Genomic DNA, 23,508 nt, shown 5'->3' on the forward strand with positions numbered 1-23,508 from the left:
CTCTATCTATCCTAGAGATCATCACTTTAAACTGTCTAGAAACCAAAGGACATGTGTCTGTGCCATATAATCTCTTTGTAAAAAAATGCAAAGAATCTTCAGATAATATCTTGCAGACATAGAAAACACACCTGAAAGAGAATCTAACAGAGGAGGAATGGTCAAAGCCTTGCTCCTTAGTGCAAACCCAAATGGTAAATACACACTCCAAATTACTACAATATAAATGGTTGAGCAGTACATCACTCCAGCTAGGTGGTACCACTTCAATCCTAATATTCCCAACACATGCATTACATGTAATCTTCAGAAGGGGTCTCTCTTTCATTGTATGTGGGAGTTTGGAAAAAAATGTTGGATCTTGTTAGTGAGATTACTGGTACAGAGGTTCCTCTTAAATTATGTATTCTGAATATCTACCCAGAGGACTATGTAACTTCAAAGAAAGTATGGCCCTTCTTTAATGTTTGTTTTCTGGATGCTAAACAGTGCATCGTCAGCTCATGACAACCTGTGGAATCTCCCAGTGGTTGAAAGGAATGACTTTTAACTTTTTTAACTTTTCTCTTGAAAAGATAAGCAATTTTACTACAAACAAACTTCTAAAGTTTTGGAAAATGTGGAATATTTTTTACAAATTCCCGGAGCATAATAACATACAAATGATGGATGGAATGATAAACTGATCTGACTGCTAGTGTTGTTTTTTTTTGTTTTTGTTCTTTTCCTCTGTCCTTTCTTTTCCCCTGTGCTGTATGGATGTGTTTATTGCAATGCTCTGTTTTGTATTTATCCATGTTATTTATAATGTATTATTTTCCTCTTCTTTACAAAGACAATAATAAGACGTTTCAAATGTAAGCACATTGGGTTACACATGATTGAAAATGGTTCTGCTGGGTTCTGTTTGTAATCAGATGTAAAATAACTAAACTAGCAAGTACTTGTGCGATATATGCTATTTTGTAAGGGAACACTGAACATGCCATTGTTAATGAAATTTGTTAGCTAGAGTCTGAAAATCAATAAGGGAGATCATTCCAGTCGGTGATAGATTAATTTGATGGAGGTAAACCTACAGCAGCAGCCAACCAGCTAGAGTGATCAGGTGAGTAGAGGAGGCTAAATCCATTTTGCAAAGTGAATGTTGGATTCACATAATAAACAATATTTTATTAGAGGCATGTAGTACAACTAGCTTACTAAAAGAATACTCTTTTATTGAAAACAAGCAGAAAAGGCCACTAAAAAATGACTGGAATTGAAGGCAGATCAGTCTTAAGCTTTCAATCCACTCATCACACACAAGCACCCCTGGCTCATTTTTCCATAGGTTGTATGGCCACAGCCATGCTCCAGGCGAAAGGGACTGCCGTTGGCAGTGTGAGTCATACGCCCATTTTTGATGAGTATTGGCCTCACCCAGGGGGTTCTTAGTTAACTGGCGCATTGCATGGAGACGTTGGCAAAGCTCCTTGGCATTCCCATTCTAACTCAGGTAGACGGCCGAAGACTAGCTCCGTGGTCGTCCTGAGTTCATGGCCGAACATCAGAAGAACTGGGATGAACTTGGTCAGCTCCTACTCAGAGGAGCGGCATGCCAGCAGGAACAGGGGTACGTGTCGGTTCCAATTGTGCTGGTGCTGGGCAGTGAGAGTGGTGAGCTGAGTAGTGAGCGTTTGAGCGAAACACTCTATGAGGGTGTCACTCTGGGGGTGGAGCAGCATAGTCCCATGTCTTGCAAATGTCTAGTTGACAAATGACCTTTGCCATGACCAGTGATTCAAACTTGCGCCCCTGGTTACTGTGAAGAGCTTCTGGTACTCTGAATCAGCAGTCACTGCTCCACCTATGCTAAAGTGCCCCATGCCAGCCTCTCCTTGTACTGTGCTCGGCACCATATTCCACACTTCCCAGGCACTAGTTCCTCCCAAACACAGTACAGCAGCTTGTTGTGCATCTGGAGACTGTCCCAGCTTTTGCAGTTTCCGGCTTGCCTGGAGCCAACCGTTTGCCCAGGAGAGTCCTCCTCCTGAGTACAATGGAACCACTTGTGTCTTGGGACTCACTGCATCAAGCTTGGTTCCACAAGGCACGTGCAATACTGACACTCCTAAGCAGCGCCTCGGGCAATGGGACAGGGCATCAGCATTATCATTGCAAAGAACAAAGCGGACTCCATACAGGTAGGTGTGGAAATGGTGCAGCCCCACCATAACGGCCAACAGCTCCCTGTCAGGCTTACTCAGACACCGGCTGTAGCATGCAATGACTCTCTCACTCCTGTCTTAGACTTGCAGGAGGACAATGCTGATGCCCTTATTGCTGATGTCTGTATCTAGGACAAACTCACTGCCTGCCCTGGGGAATGCCAGTACCGGTACCTCACATAGCCAGGCACAGAGGGCAGCAAACATGCGTTCAGCCTCCTCATTCCTTTGAAAGGCAGCACCCTTTTCTGTGAACCAGTGTATGCACTGGTAGTACTAGGCCAGACCTAGGAAGCTTCACAACACACTGACATTCTGGGGCATGGGCCACTGTTGCAATGCGTCTGACCTGGGTCTGTTTCCACTCCTCCTTACCACATTACCCTGGAAGCTCATGTGCCCTGAAAGTGGTTGCATTTCTTAGGGTGCAGCCAGAGGTTTGAGGACTTGATAACCTGGAATACCTGCTCCAAATTTGTGAGCATGCTGTTGAAACTGGATGCGTGGACCAGTGTGTTGTTGAGGTAGACAGTACACCAGTTTGTGGGGATGCTGGTAAGCACTTGCTCTATTGACTGCTTGAACATTTTGGAGGCTAAAAGCCATTTCTGTAAAGCTTGGTGACATCGTTAAGGTGCCAGTAGTCCATACAGAAATGCCAGCTGCTGTCCTTTTTCTTTGTTAGGACCACTGTCACCACCCATGTATTACTTGATGGCTCAATGACTCCCATTGCCACCATCTCCTCTATTTTCTGCCCCACATCTTCTTTCTTTGCCAGTGGAAGCCAGTGAGAGTGGAGAGTAGGATCAGAAGTATTGGTCCGTGCACAGTCTTCCACTGTAGCAGCAAAGATGTTGCTGTAATGGAACAAGAGCTCCCACAGTCTCTGCCTCTGTTCCTCCATTACGCCTGACTCACCCTGCTGCTAGAGGTCACGCACTGCTTCCAGCATCACGCAAACCTCCTCTGTACTCACCGCTGCTGCCCTCAGATAGACAGCTGTGGTCAACGCTGCTTGGTAGCTGTGTTGTTCTGCTGTCAGGCCTTTCCTTCCAGGGCCAGACACAGCTAAATTGTGGTGGCGGCTGTGTATTGTGGGTGATCCTCCATTGTGGCAGGGTACATCAGTCTAGGCTGGTTTAGAATAGATAAGAAACACTAACTTTTCTAACTGCTTTCCTTGATTTTGGCTGCTCTATAGCTTATAGTCTCACTAACTGCATGTAGTTAGTATAGTACACATGGTACTTGTAATCTGATTACTGTCCTTTTACTGTAACTGTAATGGAATACAGTTACATATTTTTTGTATTTTGTGTTGTATTACATTAACACTGTTACATGTATTCTGTTACTAACGAGCCCTGCTAATGTCTGAGTGAAATCTGCAATAGCTGAGTGAAAGATGTTAATAAGTTAACTGGATTAAATCTGGCAGAGAGAAATATCCCTCTGTAAACTTTACCTAGGATAACAGCCCATCAGAGATGAAAACACAATGTGTGCTCATCTTACACTTCTCCTACATATCACTTTTGTATCACTAGTCAAGGTCAGAATTAAAGTCAGAAACTTAGTGTTGAAACGCCACACATGTAGCCTAGAAACTGCAAATCGCAAAAGGGATGCAAACATTCATCTGGAGGGCACATCATGTTACCAGTTAAATTGGAATACAAAACTAACCAGGTGTTAACTTTCCTGTGCAATCCAGGGCTTGAAAACATTATTGACTGGAAACCTGGCATCCAGCAATGGCAGTTATTTTTATTTATGTCCAAAATGGTGCCCACTGTGAAATCATGTTGGAAATGGCAGAAGCAACTGTGACATTATGAAGGTGGAGTTGGTGAAAGTTATTATTCTAAGTGGAGGGTGAGGCAGTGCTTTGCTGCGACACAGAATAAGAAGAAAATCTCAACAACCTGTTAAATCTCACACTTTTTTGGAAAAAAAAAACATTTTACAACTTCTCACGTTTCGCAACTTCTCTAATGGAAAGTACAGTGAAGTAACCCATGTGTGTTCACACATGGAAAATGAAAATGCTGATCCCCTTTAATGGATGTGGCTGTGCTGTGCTCTATTTTAGTGCATCTTTAGTGCAACTGGACTTAAAGGTCCAACTTACAGGGCAGACTACCAGCTTGAAAATCTCCCAGTACTCCTGATGGGTAGTCCGAGCCTGGAGGGGCTGAATTAAAAATTTAGGGGGGCTATTTGCCACAGGACCATGCCATCATGGGCCCCAGTGCAACTGTCCCCCTTTCCCCCTGGTAATCATGCCACTGGTAAAAACTTTAGGAACTGGTAGATGGTCCATGTTACTAGAGCAAATCTGATAAATACCATTATTCACAGACAGCACAGATGTGATATATATATCTATGGCTAGAGAGGACCAACCAACTTCTACTGATTACAGTGATGAGTGTTGTAAGGATCTCCAATAATGAATCTCAGAGCAGAATGATTGACTCAATTTAGTGGTTTGAGGCTACTGGTAAATGCATGTCAATGCTTACATCATGATAGTCTAGGATTCATCATAAAATTGTCTCCTTTTCCTAGCATGCATTGGGAAACATGTCATATTATATTACAAGTATCCAAGCTTTTGCTAACATTTGCTGGCTAGCTTATTGATAAGATCTGCAAATGTAAATTAAACAAATGCATTTCTTGAATAGCTCTTTATATAGTCCCTGGACAGTGGGAAGGTGTTAAGGCCTTGGAAAATGTGTAGGAAAATCAGATGCATAACTAGCTTGCTAACTTGCTTGATAACCTGTTAACTAAAAAAATCTAGCTAGCTCTCTTACTTATTAATGTTAAAGATTCTATGAACATTTTTGTGGCTGTTCATCTTCAAGCAAACATTGGAATAGCTTTATAAAATCAAGGTTTATCCTAAATAAAATGAAAAAATAATGTATTCACTGCAGGTGAAGTGAATTCTGGACTCTTGTTCTTTGTGGATTAGTAGGGATAGTTCCTGAGTGGGTTTACAGTTTATTGATAGGGAGGGATCTAATGTTGATCATGAAAACATATCAGCGCGTTTATTTTTTTTTTTTTTAAATTTGACCATAAATTGTTGCTTGGTCACTCCAAAACATACTGAGTCATATCAGCCCTTTCAGCATTACATGCCTTTTGAAGGAGTCGTATACACTCCCCAAGAGTGAGACAGTAATCATTGGTCTAAAACGTATAACATAATGTAAGCAGGCAGGGCAGAGGCTTGGTTTTCTGAATGGAAGTTAACAAAGGAAATGCATGAGTACCCTGAGCAAACTGATCATCATGCTCTTCACCTTGTCATCATGTGGCTCTAGCAAATGCCAGACAATAGTTAGTTGCAGCGTTAACATTTATTTAAAGGGCAACGAAAAGTAGGACAATGGGGCTGAGATTTGTGTTGATCAGTATTTCAATCTATTAGAGCAGAAATAAGTAATGTTTTTTTTTTCTTTTCCAAACTACATTGTAAAAAGGTCAATAAATGAATGGAGATGGGCTTAGTGCATGCTATGCTCAAGACATTTCTGCCAACTCTGAAGATAATTGTCATTGTCATAGATTCATTGCTAGGCACTATTTTCACATGCATCAATGTAAATTTATATTAAAGTGAGTTTATTTTAAAGTGACCTTTGGCTGTTAGTAGGAAGCTGCATATTTTAAATTGGCAAAATCGTAAGACTCATTGATTATTTTACTTGTTCACAGACAGACTTATTTTAGACATGACACTTAGTTTTGCCATTTTTTGAAAAATATTTCTTTAAATAGTTTCAATCTTATTTGTGGCTGTATTGTTCTATCTATCTATCTATCTATCTATCTATCTATCTATCTATCTATCTATCTATCTATCTATCTATCTATCTATCTATCTATCTATCTATCCATCCATCCATCCATCCATCCATCCATCATCCATCCAACCCAGGGGTGGCACCACACCTCCGAAAGTGGTTGTTGTAACAAAACAAAACATAGCTTCCACTGACTAGTTGAGTAACTAAAACTACCTTTAATGCCATGCTAATAACATGTCTCTATAAACATATTCATTAGAGTTTTTGTGATAGCGTATTTTTTTCATTTGATTCAATTAGTTTTCAAAATATCTAGAACATGTTTGTCACTTCTGCAGGGTAGACTGACTTATCTGAATGACTGAGTCGAGATTTATGAGCTTAGGTTGATCTTTCTTGAACCCACCCCCGGATTGTTCCATAAAATATTTAATTATTATTATTGAATAAAAAAAAAATCAGTATTCAGACCTTAGATACTTACAAGGAATATGTTATGATTTATTAAAACCCAAGGCAGCAGTTAAGATAATAATTAACTGAATATATCCAACATCATTATTTATGGATTACTTTCTACTGGGAAGTGGCTGTTGCAATCCTAACGCCTAAATATCAACTCGTGAAAAACAATACTGAATTTCTTTTGTGTTTTTGTTTCTCTTTGTTTCTTTTAAGTTGAAAGATTTAGATTTATTTAGTTTAATTAAAAAAAATATATTTTGTTCAAAAAATGCTGCCTCACATTTGCATAACACTACTGAAACAGAGTTTTAGTTTATAGGCTAAGTCTTACTTTAGCCACACCGCTGGATTTTAAAAAAAGGAAGTGAGACTGCATCCCTATCCTTAATGGCTACATGGTGTACAATTAGATCCCTTTATTGAAGTAAATGTGTCCTGAAGTCTAAAAATCAGTTTGTAACATTAAGAATAGTCACTACTGAAACACATTTTCTGGAATTAGTTACATTTTTTGTGTGTTAATGGAAAATATTTTTTGCAAATGAAAGTAACTGTATGTGTGTTCAGCTACTCAAAGCTGTGTTTACTAGTTATGTAATGCCTACTGCTTTTTGAATTATGCTCAAAATGAGCCAGAATTTTCACTACTGAAAAAAGTCATTAACAAAACATTTGGTAAATAGTAGAATGGTCAATATAGTCTTGGGGATAGGAATCCCACATAACTTCTAACCTGTGCAGCTTGTCAGTGAATTTCTCCAGCTCTTCCTGTGCGCGTCGGAGCTCAGTCTCCAGGTACTGACGAGTGGAGTCAAACTCACTCTCCAGCATCTCCAGTTTATGGGTAGTGTAGGACAGGTGCTTCCGCAGGTCCTCCTTCTGCTCCTGCATAGAACTGAACAGACAAAAGATTAAACATGTTTCACCATATGATTTAGTCATTTCTTTCATTCAGCAGCTGAAGACATTTTCTGGCAGAAGTAAGTAAAAGGAAAAAGTCAGTAAAAATAGACAGCAGAGCTAATATTCTGTATATATTCTGTATGTTCAGTGTTGAATAAAACAGCACACAACTACAGCAATAAAATGAAGTTAGCACGCAGTGTTGCCATGAATTCCAGCCATTGTAGTCACAAATGAACAAAGACACTAAGCCAAAAGAAAACATGTTTACCTAAGATGTGACTCAAAGAAAAGCTGTAATTGAGCAGCACAGGAAAAGCCAGACCTCAACTGATCAACTCTGATGATCAATAAAAACTGGATGGTAATGATTTTCCCTTAACTGAGTGGAAACAAAGACACTGTTCACTGAAATGGAAGAATCCTCCCAACTCACTTCTTGCTAACTAGAAGGTACATTTTGACTCTTTTTCACAAGAATGTCACTGTATCATTAGAATTTCAATTGTTCATTCAGAATTTAAGTGACTGAATGATGGGTAGTTTTGTTGCAATTTTTTATTCAAATGTTTCAGGAATGCCTGGTGAGTGTGAGTATGTGGGAAAACATGAGACAGGCAAAAAGAGAAGACAAATACAAAATTAGGCCAGTAAGGTAGTAAGCATCAAACAGCCATGGGAATTGATATGAAGTAGACAGGGCTTTGCCTTTGATGGATTTTGGAACAGAGACAGTAACCCTGGAGCAATATAACATCACACACAAGATCCTGTGACTTCCAAAAAGGCAAGGGGCAAAAAACAGCAGAAGAAAGAAAGGACATGATATACTGTAGATGTAGCTCCTACCATACTGTAATTTGCCTTTATATATGTTTGGGGACATGTTTTTTTAATGTTAAAGTGATTTGTTGATGTTATATAGTATAACCACAGGAAAACTTTAGCTAAACCCTGGAAATAGGCCACATGCAACTATGCATTGATCTGTTTAAAAGCAACAATATTTTTAGATTCAAAATGCACATCACACATTTACCTATCTTGCAGTGTCGTAACAGTACTGCTCTTTTACTTCTATGTCCTCTGTATGGGTCACTATTTCCCAATTGTTGATGTAAAATTGCCCAAATTACTGATACCTTGATTTTGATTTTTTGCTAGTTGGTGCAAATACTATACCAGTCCCTGCATGGAACATGTAAACTATCTGCCCTATTGCTATTTAAGTTTTGTTGTTGTGAAGTGTGAGAACTGATATGAGGAGGTAAGTGGAAGAAGTGAACCAATGATGAATGTCATTTGAATTTGTCATTACTCTTACTGTGACATTACTCTTACTTTTTTTCTGATGTTTACAACCATTTTGTGTGGCCCTTAGTGCAGTTTTCCCAATATATATTTTTTTCCTGTTGTATTTTCTTTGTTTTGTGTGTAATTGCACTGGGGGTTGGTGATCAGAGACTGTGAAGAACCCTATGTTTTCTCTGGAGAAACAGACAGTAGTTGCCTGTCAGTGTAGATCCTGATGACAGAGCAGAGAGAGAAAAGCTTTACAGTCACACAGATCATGACTCCCAACGATGAATCATGAATCCCAATATATTGCAAACATGAAAAAAAAAAATCTAATTTTCCAATACATTTCCCAGCCACTGTATTCGGTATCTCCTAAAACACTGTGATATATTTTAAAAAATGAACTAGTCAGAGTGCTTTGTACACTCTGTGGTTCATTGTAAACAGTGGAATTGATGTATATTATACTGTATAATAGCCTAGAAAGGCATTCTGAACTGTTCATGTAAATATTTTTCTTGAAATGCTGTAAAATAATTTTCACTGTATGTCTAAAGCTGTGAAAAAATAAAATGTAGTGACTTTTGCAAAGTATAAATATTGATAAACAAACAATGGGGTAGCACCTGTAAATACACCTATACATCTAATATGTACCGTCAAGGAAAGAACAGTCAGTCTATTAGCGAAAATGTGTCATAAGGCCTCATAGTTAATTCATCATTTACTTGCTTTATTCTTTTTGATACATTATTTATTTTCTAGATGTCTTGTAGGCCTGTCTCCTTATCCACAGAAAGCTAACTTCCATAAAGTACAGTTTAAACGAACATGCAAGCTATCTCCCGCCAGAATATCCTGCTCTGAGGCAGGCACACCATATATTCATCATCCTCAATCTGGACCAGCAACCTGTGAAGGAGCCTCTGAGATATACAGTCTAGTCGCTCTATGCACATCCACTTAAATGGTTGACATGTCAACAGAGTCATTCAGAGTAGTTTAGTGTGAAATGATCCATTTTAGAGAAACTTACAAAGTCTTAAGTATTCATAGTGGTGGTGATAGGAACCAGACGTTCACTTCTAAAAGCTCCCTTACAGAAAGTCATGATATGAAACGGTTATGAATTCACTGCTTGACATCTGAGATATTGAATGCGATTACATTCACTCAATAATCCAAACATAATTGGATTTCTGCAGTTATCTTATTATTCAAATGGTCATGTAAACATTATACTCCGATCTAGAAATCCGATTAAGAAATCTAATAAAGAGAGTTGGATTTTAGCTCAGTGATCGGATTTCTCAGGGCATGTACACTCTTATTTGGATTTCTTTCAGATTTCTCAGTCTGCGCATGTGCGAAAACAAATAAGCAAAATAAGCAAGCAGCGTTGCTGCGAGATGGAAGCAAAACACTTTTGGAGTGACGCTGAAACCAACCACATGCTTGACGAAATTAAGGATTTAAACATTCTTTATCTTTATTTTTTTATTTATATTTTCAGGTAAAGTGGTGCAATCTTTTTTTTTTTAAAGCTGCGGCATGAAGTTTTACATTACGTTTACGTCACGTCTTCTTCTGCCTATAAATGCATTGTTCAGATTACTGACAAAATCAGATTTTCTGCAGTTATTAGATTATACAGCGCATGTAAATGCACTCATTGTTTAATGGTAGTTTTGTGATTATGGCCTGAACCACATTTTAATTTATTTATTTTAATCTGTTCATGGTGGAGGGATTCATGAAGGGTGTTCTAAGGCACAATAAACCCAAAAGAAAAGTTCAGATTTATGACTATTTTACCATCATCAACTTGCTATATAAAAACTCAGAATACACATACAGGTTCACTTTTGGTTTTGGATAGTGAATAAAATAGCTATATTTGTGTTGTACCTAGCAGGACTCCTTGTTTACCTCATCAACACTGTTAAAAATCTAAGTCTGTTAGGCTACGTTTACACTGCACGTAAACGTGGCCCAAATCTTTTTCCTCAAATGTGACACGGATGTGTCATCTGTGTGGCAGTGTGAACAGCAAAAAACGCATCGAATCTGACATTTTCAAATCCGATTTGAGACGCTTTCATATGTGGTACTGAAATCCGATACGTATCCGATCTGCGGCAATACTACTCAGTCTGAACAGCCAGATCGGAATTCATGCGACTTTTACGTCAGTCCAACTCGACATTCGTCATAATTTCGCGCTGCTGAGACTCATAAACAATTAGGCTGATGTTTCTGTACCAAAAAATTAGAAGAGACTGATCGCAACCGCTCCGTGTTCGAAGAGGTTTTGAACGAAACGGCCGAACACGGCCGGGGGAGACCGAGGCTGCAGCGTCAGAGAACAGTTTAAAGAATCCGACAACACGAACCAAAGAAGTGGCCGTGGCCGAATAACGTGCTCTTTTTACGGCGAACTCGAACACACTGTGGGTGATGAGTCCAGCTGTCAACCACTGGAACTTTATAGTCACTCCTGTGATGCTGGCGAAGACGAAACTGAAAGCTGCGGGAGCGACTGGAGTTCGCTGGCCGTCATGACTGTTTGCCTCTGGACGAGCCGCCACTTGAAGCACTGTTCTTTTGCGCATGCAGGTCGGTTTAGTAGCTGATCTGTTAAGACTAATGTGGCATACTGGTCACATGTAAAAGATAATGTGAACAGCCAAACAAAAAAATCGGATTTGGTGAGAAAATCAGATTTGGGCCACTTTTACCTGCAGTGTAAACGTAGCCTACGTTTCTCTACAATTCACCATTTCACTTCAAACCACTCTGAATGACTCTGTTTGCATTTCAAGGATTGATTATGCGGAGAGTTTTAAAAATTGACGGAATTCTCCTTTAAGCAGCATTATGTGAGAATTGGTATGTATTGCCCTTTGGCTCCCCTTACAGTTGCAGAGTGTATTTCACTTTTACACCACCGTCATGAATGTAAATCACGTTGTTAGCCCCCCTCATGTACACGTGCATTTGTTGACGAGCTTAACGACACAAAATCTCACTCTCCTTTGCCTGCACTCGCATCACACAGGCATATGGAGGCTACAGATTACACTTGGGATTTCAGTTATTTCTAGAAATATAGAATTCATGAGTGGAATTTCTGCATGATGCAGATTTTGCTGGGGAAATGGAATTTAACCAATAATCAATAACCATACTAAAGAGAAAGGCCTGCTGTTCATGTTTCTCCACGTTTACTGAGTCCTCAGTTGTTCCCAAAAGACCCCAAAGTGGATTAGGTCTCCAGTCCCTTACAAATGCTTCTGACAGGCAACCAAATAAACTGGCCCAAAATGTCTGTAGCTTGCTACATGTCCACAATGAATGTACCTGTGTACCTTCAGTGACATTACATTTGTTAAACAAAGGGGAAATATGTGAAAAAAACCCTTGTGGAGGTATACTCTATGCAGGGTTTTAAACTGGATTCAATTATGCGTTACATTTATTGAGCAAATATGTATATTTTTCAGACAGACCTCCCATACATAATTTTCTATTTCTAGTCCTAACTCATCTTCCCACGGAAGCTTGATTGACTCTGTACTGGTGTTCATATGTCTTGACTATATGTCGAGTCTGTCCTCTGGTCCAGGTGATTAAATCAGCTGACTTCTTCAAATGTATCATGTGTATAAAACGGCCTGAAAGTTAGCCAGATGTGACCTTACAAAATCTCAGACTTGTAAATATCTGAAGAAGTGTGAGACAGGAAGTTTGTATGTTCTCTAGAGTTCCACAAATGACACAAATGTACCATATATATATCTGAGTGAACACAATATCATTTACAGCAGGAGGAAAGGCATGGTTTCCACATATGGGGCTATCCAAGTATGTATTCAGGCTTTCTATATGTGCCTTGATCTACTTCCATATCTTAAAAGCATTGCTTATGATAAAATGGATGTTTTGGATATTTTGTTTATTTTTTTCTATAATATTGTTCCTTTATTTGACTGCTGTTTCTTATTACCTTATTGCTTCATGTGAGCGGGCAGTTACCCAAGCATTTCACTGCTAGTTGTACTGTGTTTGACTATGTATGTGACAAATAAAACTTTGAAACTTTGAAAATGCTGATCGTATAATGATTTTTTCACTTTATTAGGGCTGATAAGTATGGCAGGAAGTGTGGTTTTATTGCAGAGAGATCTTTCTACTGACAATCATGCAGGACAGTTAGCTGTAAAGTCTGCACACTGTTAGAAACAAAGGTAATATGTAGGTACATTTTTCGTTCATTAAGGTACAAACAATATACAAATGTTCCCTCAAAGGTACAACAGTAGTTTTACGTCTAGTTGTGTATCTTAAATATTTTTTTTCCCAGGTGAAAAGTACATATTTGTATCTTTCATAACCTAATGTTTTAAAACAGAACAATAACATAAAAAGCCTGAAGACGAGATGGGGTGTGAGGAGTCGATACAACTTAGAAAATATAATTTCAATGGATTATGGTACAATTATGTTCCCTGACTAAATGTACTGAGATGTACCCTCTAATTTCCTCTAATTAAAAAACAGTGGTGTGTCTGAAAGTGCTTTTATCTTGCCCTATAGACACTTTCAAAGTTTGTATACAAAGATGATGTTCTGAAGATGCATGTGCATTGTGTCAAGTGCTGCATTCTGTTGTTGACCCGTGTTATCAGAGGTAGCCATTGTAGAAATGCACCAGTGTTATTCAGGATAAAAATGTCTTGATGTTGCGTGTATGTTTGAAAATTTTAACCCTTTGCAAGTTTAATAATGGTTGTAGATATTCACCACTGGTTTATGGCTTTAACGGTCCTAACTAGTCACTGCCTTCAAAGATTGGGCGTCATTTTGACCGAAAAGGAACCTTGGCAGGCATCGCATTCGGAACACTCTACAGAACCGTCATACGTCATAACTTTCACTGTGCTGTCTACATAATATTACTCGCAGTATCATGTTAACTTACACTGACCTCGACTGTAAAGGTGGATTACATCAGTGCATAAGGATGGCTCCTGAATCTGCAGCAGCTGTTTGTTGTGGGACGTTATTGTGCATGAAGAACAGGATGTTTTAAGGAGTCGCATCTGTCATACAGATACTAATAACACTAGTAATAGCACTTCATTTGGAGTGGTCCTTTGTAGATTATTAATAAACTCTTAACAGATTATCAGTAACACATCAGCAACACATCAGCGAAGTAGCAGTAGTAAAGCATCTGAATATATTGAAGTAAATATCTGGTATATGTACTGTTGATACATTACATATAGTAGGTATTGTTAATATGTTAATATGTAATATATTTCATTCCCCAAAACCCAACCTTACTCAAAACCTAACCCCAACCTTGACCTCAAACCAAAACCTAATCCTAATCTTCATTTGATTTTGACATGTTACTGAGTGTTTGTTTCATCTAAAAGGAACACGTGTCACCGAGATAATCATGACTACTAGTTTGTGAATCATATCAATCCTCATCCACCTTAAGGAACCTGCTTTATTTCTAACATACAAATGATAAAGTTATTTACATTTTGTACAAAATGCACTCAGAAAAAAGGATTGCATTTGCTAAGCTAGCTAATATGCATTCTCATTTGATTTATGTGCTATTAGTCTGAAATTTGTCCATTAACATACAACATTCATCATAACACTGATGTGACTGTGATAAGCATAGCAAAACAAGACAAATGGAGCAAAATAAGCATTTGTGGTATTTATTCAGAAAAAAAAAACATTTTAAATCTGAACTTCTACATCATCCAGTAATTTAAAGTATTTATCACTGTTCCAGGACAATGTCAATCTGTAGCGTTGGTCTGCCATGTTTTCCCCCAAATGTGCTGGAAAAGTAGGCTCCCTTCAGTCGTTCAGCGCCGTTTCCTCCCTCTAACAGCTTCTCTTCCTAAGCCCCTCAACCAGCGCCTCGCCACTTCTCTAAACTATTCCCTGAGGACAAAAAATGAGTATAGAATCAAACCGATAAATTATTTATTTACAAAAAGCACTACTTAACACTGAACAACCTGTATTTTAAACTGGGCTCTCTTGTTTCGAAGAGCCACAGTTTTTACACAGCTGACCTGCTAGCTAGGCTAACTAACGCTACCTTCACCTAACAAGTTACGAACACAGCCTATCAGGTCGCGTTAGACAAGCAAAGTTTCTACATTTAACCACAGGACCAATTTCTAATGATCTACAAACACAAATATGTTAAATATGCTACACAAATACGACAATCTAAACAGCAAAGCAGAAGAAAAGAAATAACTTACATTTCCAAACTCATCAGGCAGCAGAAACTGTCGCTCCATCCATCACGTTTATCAAACTGAAGTGATGAGTCTTGACTGGTGAACAATATCGTGGGATTGCTTTCTATGAGAATGATACATGTGATGCTGCCTTCAGATTTGGTCAAAATAAGGCACCTTAAAAGACAGCTGACTTATGCTGCCTTCAGAATGGGACAGCCTTTGTCTTGGGAGTGTGCAAATGCTGCCTTAAAATGCTGCTGACTTAGACAGAATAGAGTAATTGAATAATTGGCCAGCAGATAGATAAGAAAATACCAAGCTTTTCCAGTTATCAGAGACAAAGTTTAAGTCGAAATTGTTGTGGCCAGAGGATGAAGGATAATTTAGGATTTACAAGTAACATGATTTTTATCTGACAAGTCGTGTCTATCAGGATATACAGCATAACTTCAGTGCCACATCTCAAAAAATGTCCATAATACAATGAGTCTAGTGGGTAAAATTAATGTAGTGTGTTCAAGAGATGTGTTTATTAGGTTGTTAGTTATTGGTTCTATGGTTTTTATTTGCTGGGTTTTTCAGTATGGACTCTTATTGTGGAGGTGGGGCTAGTCCACCGGATGTGTTTCTGTGTAGATCAGAAAGAACTGAGATCAGTTTAGCGCTGATGCATAAGGAAGAGGATGTAGAGATGCTAGACCAAATTGTTGGAGAAAATTCTGCTACTGTATGGCAAAGCTGTGGCCAACAACAGCTGGACACTAAAGCACAAAGACTTGTGCAAAAGAAAGTCACTGTAAAACTGTAACTTATATGGAACATTCTACCAAACATTTAAGACAAATGGTTGAGCATTCAATTTTGTCACTAAAGATATAATAATCATGCCTCTGAAACTTTACCACGTTTTGGTAGTGATAATTTAACTTTGAGTATAACTCAAAAAGCACTAGCCAGTACATGATGAGCAAACCCAGATTTTGTACACAAATAAAATCCTAACATTTTTCATTAAAAACACAAAAAAAGCTTTGAAGAGCTTCAGTAGTGTCAGTTATTAGTGTTACATACTGATTGTTAAACTTCAGAACACAATTATTTCAAAACAATGGGATCTAACTGTTTACCATGTGGCCATGAGGGGCCGGGGTGTAGTCTCACATCCTGCTCTAAAATGCAGGGGTGTGGCTGAAATAAGCCTCCACTTATGGACTAAAACTCTTTCGCATCTTTCGCAACATCCTAAGCAGCAGAGTTCTGCGGAGAAGCTTTCCTCTGCTTCTAGCGCCAAGTAATACGGCATCCTCGAGGATTCAGAACTGCAGCAGCATCATAACTCCTGACCCCTGATCAGCTGTGAGGCTAAAGTTTGAGGTATTTGAACGTTGAGCAGGAGTTGAGGAAGGCAGCTATCGAATAAAATAAAAGAGATTTTTTTTCAGAAAACACAAGCTAAAATGAAACAAATGAAATGAGACCTCCTTCCGCAGCTTGCAGTATTTTGTGCGTGTGACGAGATTCAACACAAAGCCTCACAATTTATTTTGTGTTTTCTTTGCTTCTAACATCAAAATCACAACTAAAGCTGAACTAGCAAATTAGCTAAAGTTAAAGACTTTCCCCATCTGCTGCCGCTCCACAGTCAACTGTGTAAATTGGTTCAAGTTCAGATTAAGCTGTGGCTAGTAACGTTAGCCTGCTTTTGCCTGTTTTATTTTAATTAAGAGCTCTATTTTGTGCTCATCTGTAGCTTTGCCTCCCTTCTTGTTTGTCAGCGTCGCTGAAATATTAACCCTTTACTTTTTGTACTTAATACGAGTGAAACTGAGATTCTGACAACTTTGCACATCATAATGCCTTGTTTTTATATCTATCTATAAAGTATCTATCTGTCTATTTAATATCTAAAGTCTAAAACTTTTGACTTTTTCTTCAAAATTATGTCTGCTTTGATCTCCATGTGATTTTAAATGCTTCGTTTTAACAAGTACAGATCTTTGCTACTAGGTTAGCCATCAGCTGGTGATCTTAATACTGTTAATTTAAGGAAGATCAATAAACTAGCAGCAGATCCCCTAGCTGTCTGGAAATTATATTGCAGGTGCACCAAAAATGTGATCATGCTCTATTCCTTTATGCAACCACGAATGTTAACCAGGCAAATTTTTTAATGTTTGGAATGACAGCTCAATTTTAAGGAAGAAAGAAAGAAAGAAAACCACAAAACAATCTGAATGTACTGTGATTTTTGCATTTAAGTGATGCAGGTAAATAGAAGAAATAAAGTGATTCTTTAAAACATCAAATATTTAGTTAGGACTGTGGACACATACTCACACACTTTTGCACATGGGTGGATGAAAATTCATCATTCTATATGTGGTTTTAAATTTGTGAAAAACTCATTTACATGGAATATGCCTATGATCAACAGGCATGTATGAACAAATGTTTGATTTAGCTACATTAGTTGCAGAAAGTTGTAGCTGGCTATGCAAACTATGCTACGTGCCTATTTGAAAGTTAGTAGCTGGGGTTGTGTTCTCATGTGCAGGAGTGTTGCAAGTGTTTGGTTGCTTCTGTTCGGTCAAACTCATCTACAACTTTTCCCTGGCCCCTTATTGGTCTAAATTTATCCTCTGAAAACCGACAACGATACCTTTATTTTATATTTATTTATTTGTTGTTTGATTAATTTGTTTAAATTAATAATAAGGATTAATTGTGAGGATAATTGGATCACGCAAAATCTCATAACATACAGTACTGTCAAAGAGTCTTTGTCCCTTTTTTATTCGTATTTGTCACAGTGAAAGAATGCTTTCAGATTTCTACACCAAATGTAATATTAGAAAAACAAAACAAAACACATTTTAAAGTAATTGCCTTGTTTCATGACATTTAACAGCAATCACTGCACACAACATTTGCTGTAATTTGATATCAGCCTTTTACATTGTTGTAGAAGAATTTGATATACAGATATATTGATAGGTGTTTGCAGCCCTGCCACAGCACATCTACTAGTTTCAAGTCATGATTTTGACAGTACCACTCCAAAACATTTTGTTTCTTTTCATGCCTTTAGATGTGGATTTGCTTTTTCTGTTTTGGGTCATCGTCTTACTGCATAAATCTTTATGTTAAAAGCATTCTCTGTAACAAATATTAAGTAATAGAGAAAATCATTTACTTGTCATGGTACTATAAAATCTGTACAAGGCATGCATTGTATTTTAGCCTTAACAATTGAATTATGGTCTAAGTGAGATAGCCATCGTTGCATGACTAAAAAAAATGACTGCTATAGTAATTTAGGTAAGTGTCAGACCTAAAGATTTTAAACATGAAGTGAAAACTCATAAGTAATTAAATGCTTTATTCCGCTGTCAGCATGCTAACTTACTGAAACTTTGAATAGTTGAAGTTTAGTTGAAGTTTAAAAAGACAGTTTTGTGTCTTAGTTTATAATTAACACCATTACTATATGAGCAATACCAATCTTGTGTCTCGAACCTTGAATCAGATACCACAGGGTACCATCTGATGTCTTGTAGTAGAGTCCATGCTTTTGGCAGCGGGCGGAGGACCAACAGCATATTAGGCATTTTGGCTCATCTGTGTATTTCTACTATCAATTACCAAGCCAGCATCCTGACCTGAAGGACATTACATTATGTTAGCTGAAGTTTTACGCATGTACATAGAGCAAATGTTTGGTGTCAATCTTTAAATTAAAATAGTTTTTTTGTGTGTGTGTGACTGTGGTTTTATAAGTTAAAACAGACAAAAAAGAACATTAATTGTTCTTTCATCTTTCCTGTTCACATTAAAAACACTATCAAAAATTAAAATAAAGTGATTCTTTTTCAACATTTCATATACTGCACTAGATTAAATCCATTCAGACAGGCCTAATTATGCTATCTTTGTAATGAAACATGCAGTTGATCAGTGTTCTTTAAGTGATTGACAATATCCATGATATGCGTGGAAAAAGCATATTGTGACACATTGTAGTTCATCACGATAACAATAAATATCATCATATTGCCCACCCCTGGCTTCTACACATACATAGACTTTTTGACACTTAAACACATTGTTACATGAGCAAAAACAGTATGCTGTAAGGGGAACCTCACAACACAATGACTTCCATCATCATTCTATTCAAATCAGTTTTGTCTTTGCAAGCTAGCTTAAAGTTGATGCCCCATTTTGGTAAAAGACTGTGTTGTGACCCTTTCCCCCAATAGCAACATTCACTCTATCACAGGGTCCTCTTCCAGGCAGAGTGGATGTCTGCTAAATGTCCTCTGTTAGTGAATGTATGAGATACTGAATGAAAGATTTGTGTTTAAGCTTGGGGATAACAGCATTTAGAACTTCATATATGGTTGCATTACCTTCACATGTGAGTCTGCAGTTCTCTTTAAAGAGGTTAATTCTTACCAAATATAAACTCTAATATGTGTATTGAAAAACTCTAATTTGTAATGTGGCCTACATTCCCTAAGGTCAGTCATTTTGTTGGGAGGACGATTCAGCAACCTTCATTAATCTTGTACACCCCCTGTTCCTTTTTTCCTTTATTGCTATTTCAAACACTTTTGAAATAAAAATGTATGTACATCCGCCCAAAGAAGGACTAGTGTGAGATACTTGGATAATTATTCAGACTCTGACTATTGCAGCATACCCTGAAGACACATCCTTGGAGAATGTATAATATATCTGCCGCCACCGCTTGAGAAATTTGCTTGTTCATTATGGAGCAAATGTTTGACTTTCGTAAATGTTCATGAGCTCTCAGGATTGTTTTTACACAGGAGCCAAACATTTGGTTAACATGAATATATTTCTGTGATTAAGGACTCTGTATAATTGGATTAAGCTGAATGCAATACAGTTACATTTCATTATAATTAAACTTTGCCTCTTTGTTATGCTAGTTACCATGGTAGAGGTTTTTTGACGTTACCATTTTATACCTCATGCCTGCCTCCTTGTTAAAAACAGCAATTTCTAGCTTCAAGACATTTGACTTTGATGCAGACATAGACAGATTTAGCCTAATGCTTTAAGGGAAGTAGAATCAAACTCAGTATTGCATGACCAATTTGTTGTTGCTGATGTGTAGCAAACATTGTTTATATTACGTATCCTAATATTCTCCCCAACATCAAAATCCTTCCTCAGTCTGTGCCCCATGTTACCAAATGTAAGAGACACAGCTGAGAGAGGATCCAAAATGAGCATTACCTTCTCAATGGCTTTCCTGAATCCCCCACTTTGGTGAGACAGGAACAGAAATAGGAAAGAGGGCAAATCCTCAACCCAGCTCAACACACTTTGCCATTCACTGCCACACAATGCCAAAGCATAACAGATCCACTCCTGTGCTTAACACCTGGATTCTTTTTATCAAATGCTGCTCCACTACAGTACCTAGTGATTGTGGTCAAAAAGTTATTTTTATTTATCAGTCCTCAGCACTTGTTTAGCCTTTCGCTTATCTAGATATGTGATGAGGTTGCAGGTCAGACTTCCTTCTAATGACTCTTTCATGCAGATCATGTTTGTGTAAGCAACACTGCACAGTAATATGGTGCAACACTACTCTTGTGTCGGCTTAAGTCTTATTATTCAGTACATGGACTACAATGCAAACTAGTTAAGTTATTCTTATGTTATAGAAGTGTGTAGTAAAACTTTGGGCCTGTTGGTGAGCCCTGGCCATTTAAGTTCTAAGATTTTACAACTAAGGATGTCCAAACTTTTGCACATGAAATAATAATAATACACACATACATACACACTTTCTGAAACCACCTTCTGGGTCATGGAGGGTGCTGGAGCCTATCTCAGCAGTCAGTGGGCGGAAGGCAGGAAACACCCTGGACAGGTCTCCTGTCCATTGCAGGGTAGATAGACAGACAGATATATACAATATTCACACATTCACACCTAAGGACAATTTAGCATGTCCAATTGGCCTGACTGCATGTCTTTGGACTGTGGGAGGAAACCAGAGAAAACGGACCCTGGTCACCCGTCTGGGAATCGAACCCAGGCCCTTCTTGCTGTGAGGCGACAATAATAATAGTTAGGGGTGCGGGAAAAAAAACGATTCTTAGATGCATGGCGATGCGGACGTGAACGATTCTGAATCGATTCACAAATGTCAAAAATCGATTTTCTAAATATTTAATTTATAACGTAATGTGGACGGAACGCAAAAGGCGGAACTTGGAGTGGGTAAGTGCAGCGCCCGGACAGTCTGTGGCGGCACATAACAAAAACACACATGGATGATCGAGAAATCTGAGCGGCTCCCTCTGCATTAAAGCCAGGTTAGGTCAGGAGTCACAACACAAATGTTAAGAAGAGCCATTTTGTCCTTTCAACAAAAATCAAACCACCTTGGGAGCCACAACATTTAATGTCCAGTATGTCTCAGTATGTGATAATGTCCTAGTATAGACTAAACAATATAAACGAAAACGCAGATTTACTTCGCTCTTCTTTAAGCTTTAGCTCAGCTATAGCCGCTTTCCTCCCATCTCCGCCAGAAAACTTTTCCTTAGAAGTAGATCAGTTAAATGTCTCTCAGCGTTCGACTGTTTTACGAGGCTGAAGTCGCTTCTTATTCTCCAGCTTCTTGTTTGAATTTACCCGTTCCACCTTAAATTCTAACTGAGGCGCCGAATGTGAATGTGAAGGTGGAACAGGACAATTCGAAAGAGCTTCGCCACTTTTTAGTGTGTGACAGTCTCTCGTTGCAGATTTATTGTACCAGGAAACCAACTGCGCTGCTTATAAATGCGAATAACGCATCGTTGCTAGGTGACCTGCAGTCTGCACGCCGGTTCTTAGTCATTGCGAAGCAGGGCTTTCGCACTATGTTGCACACGCCCCGTCTCAAAGATACTTTACTGACACAGCGACCCCATTCTCTACAACGAGACCAAAACCGAAGTTATAAAATCACTAAAGAAAACGGGTAGAATAGCTGTAACATGTGCTGTGTGGACATCCATTACCACTGGATCTTATTTCACCGTAACTGCGCATTTTATCGCAGATGAGTAGCAGCAGCTTCTCGTGCTCCAAACAAGAGCACTGAATGAGAGCCTTCTAGCTCACTTGCCACATCACTTCCATTTGTTTTATTAAAAAAGATATTGGAAGTAAATTCATTATGGATCATTACAAATACTTTGCTTTAAAAGAACCAAGTCACTTTAATAACAATAACACCGAGTCACTTAGTCACTTTAAAATGTATATTGTCTCTATATTCTGTGTATATTTTGTGTATATTTTGTGTAGATGTAATATATTTCAGTTGGTTTTTCTTGTATTTTTATTTTTACTTATTTACTTTCTGTAGAGTGATTAGCTGAGCCTCACCACAAGCATTTCAATGCATAAATGTCCTGACATGTTGTGCAAATGACAAATAAACTTGAACTCACACAGTGAGAAAATATAAATGCTATATAGAAAAAAAAAGATGCATGGAGATGCATCAATAATCATTTTATAATCGCATCGCAGCCCTCTGAATCGTAATCGAATCGAATTGTGAGGTGCCAAGAGATTCCCACCCCTAATAATAATAATAATGATAAAAATAATAATAATCTCTTTTTTCTTTTTATATGGACTGGTTAGTGGATTCTCTCTGGATGTCTGTTTTGGTTTGGTTATCGTGCTGTTTGGTTTTCTGGTTTTGACCCTGGCCTGTAATGAATACGCTCTTTATGATACTCCAAAGCCCTCAAGTAAACTACAACCTTTTAATCTGCAAGTGCCGAATCTGTTTTGACTTCAACAAAATAGCTGTTAAGCCTAATCCTAACCCTCAATTTAATTGTGAAAATTGTCTCAAATAATACCAATTGTAAATGATCAGTTTCCATTATAATCTTTACCTAACAAACTATTTCTGCAAATCCAACTAATACCAGCTTATCAATATCCAACTAATTAAATAGAGATGACAGAATGGGAGCATCCCGTTTTATGCTTCTTGTGTCAGAATGATTACCATGAATAAAAAGGCACTTCTCTGCACACCTCAGTGGAGTATGCTGATGGTGCAAAGGCCTATGTACTTCCCATATTCTAAAAAATGATGACTTTACAGTACAAGACAGCATGACCTACAACGACTACAACCAGTTCCTACCAGATCTAGTGATTTTAGGTATAAAGAGCCAACATCTCAAATGACAATTATTTGAACTAGCCAGTATAATTGCAGTGTAGCAGTACATACAGAAAAAGACATTTCCTAATGCAGGCATTTCTGAACTCCTTCTTTACAGATATGGAGGCAAATTTATTCTAATTTATTCATATCTTGCTTTGAGAAGCTGAATTCTTTTTATGATCAGAGTAAAAGTTCATTCCTTGAGGATGTTAACTTGCACAACAAAGCTTTTTCTAAACATCAGTTCAATTAAGGAATATCAGATTCCTTTAGTAGTAACTACTGCCCTGCACATA

General features: G+C 38.1%; 1 protein-coding gene across 1 annotated transcript in view; it reads right to left on the reverse strand.

Moving 5' to 3' along the window:
- Positions 1-23,508, reverse strand: part of LOC118823747 (brain-enriched guanylate kinase-associated protein) — a 61,392-nt gene that overhangs the window by 35,021 nt on the left and 2,863 nt on the right. Inside the window, exon 2 of the mRNA XM_036593533.1 lies at positions 7,236-7,397. Within this exon, the coding sequence (XP_036449426.1) occupies positions 7,236-7,397 (162 nt within the window). The remainder of the gene's footprint in view (positions 1-7,235; positions 7,398-23,508) is intronic.

Source organism: Colossoma macropomum, unplaced genomic scaffold (assembly GCF_904425465.1).
Source record: "Colossoma macropomum unplaced genomic scaffold, Colossoma_macropomum, whole genome shotgun sequence".
NCBI classification, from domain to species: Eukaryota; Metazoa; Chordata; class Actinopteri; order Characiformes; family Serrasalmidae; genus Colossoma; species Colossoma macropomum.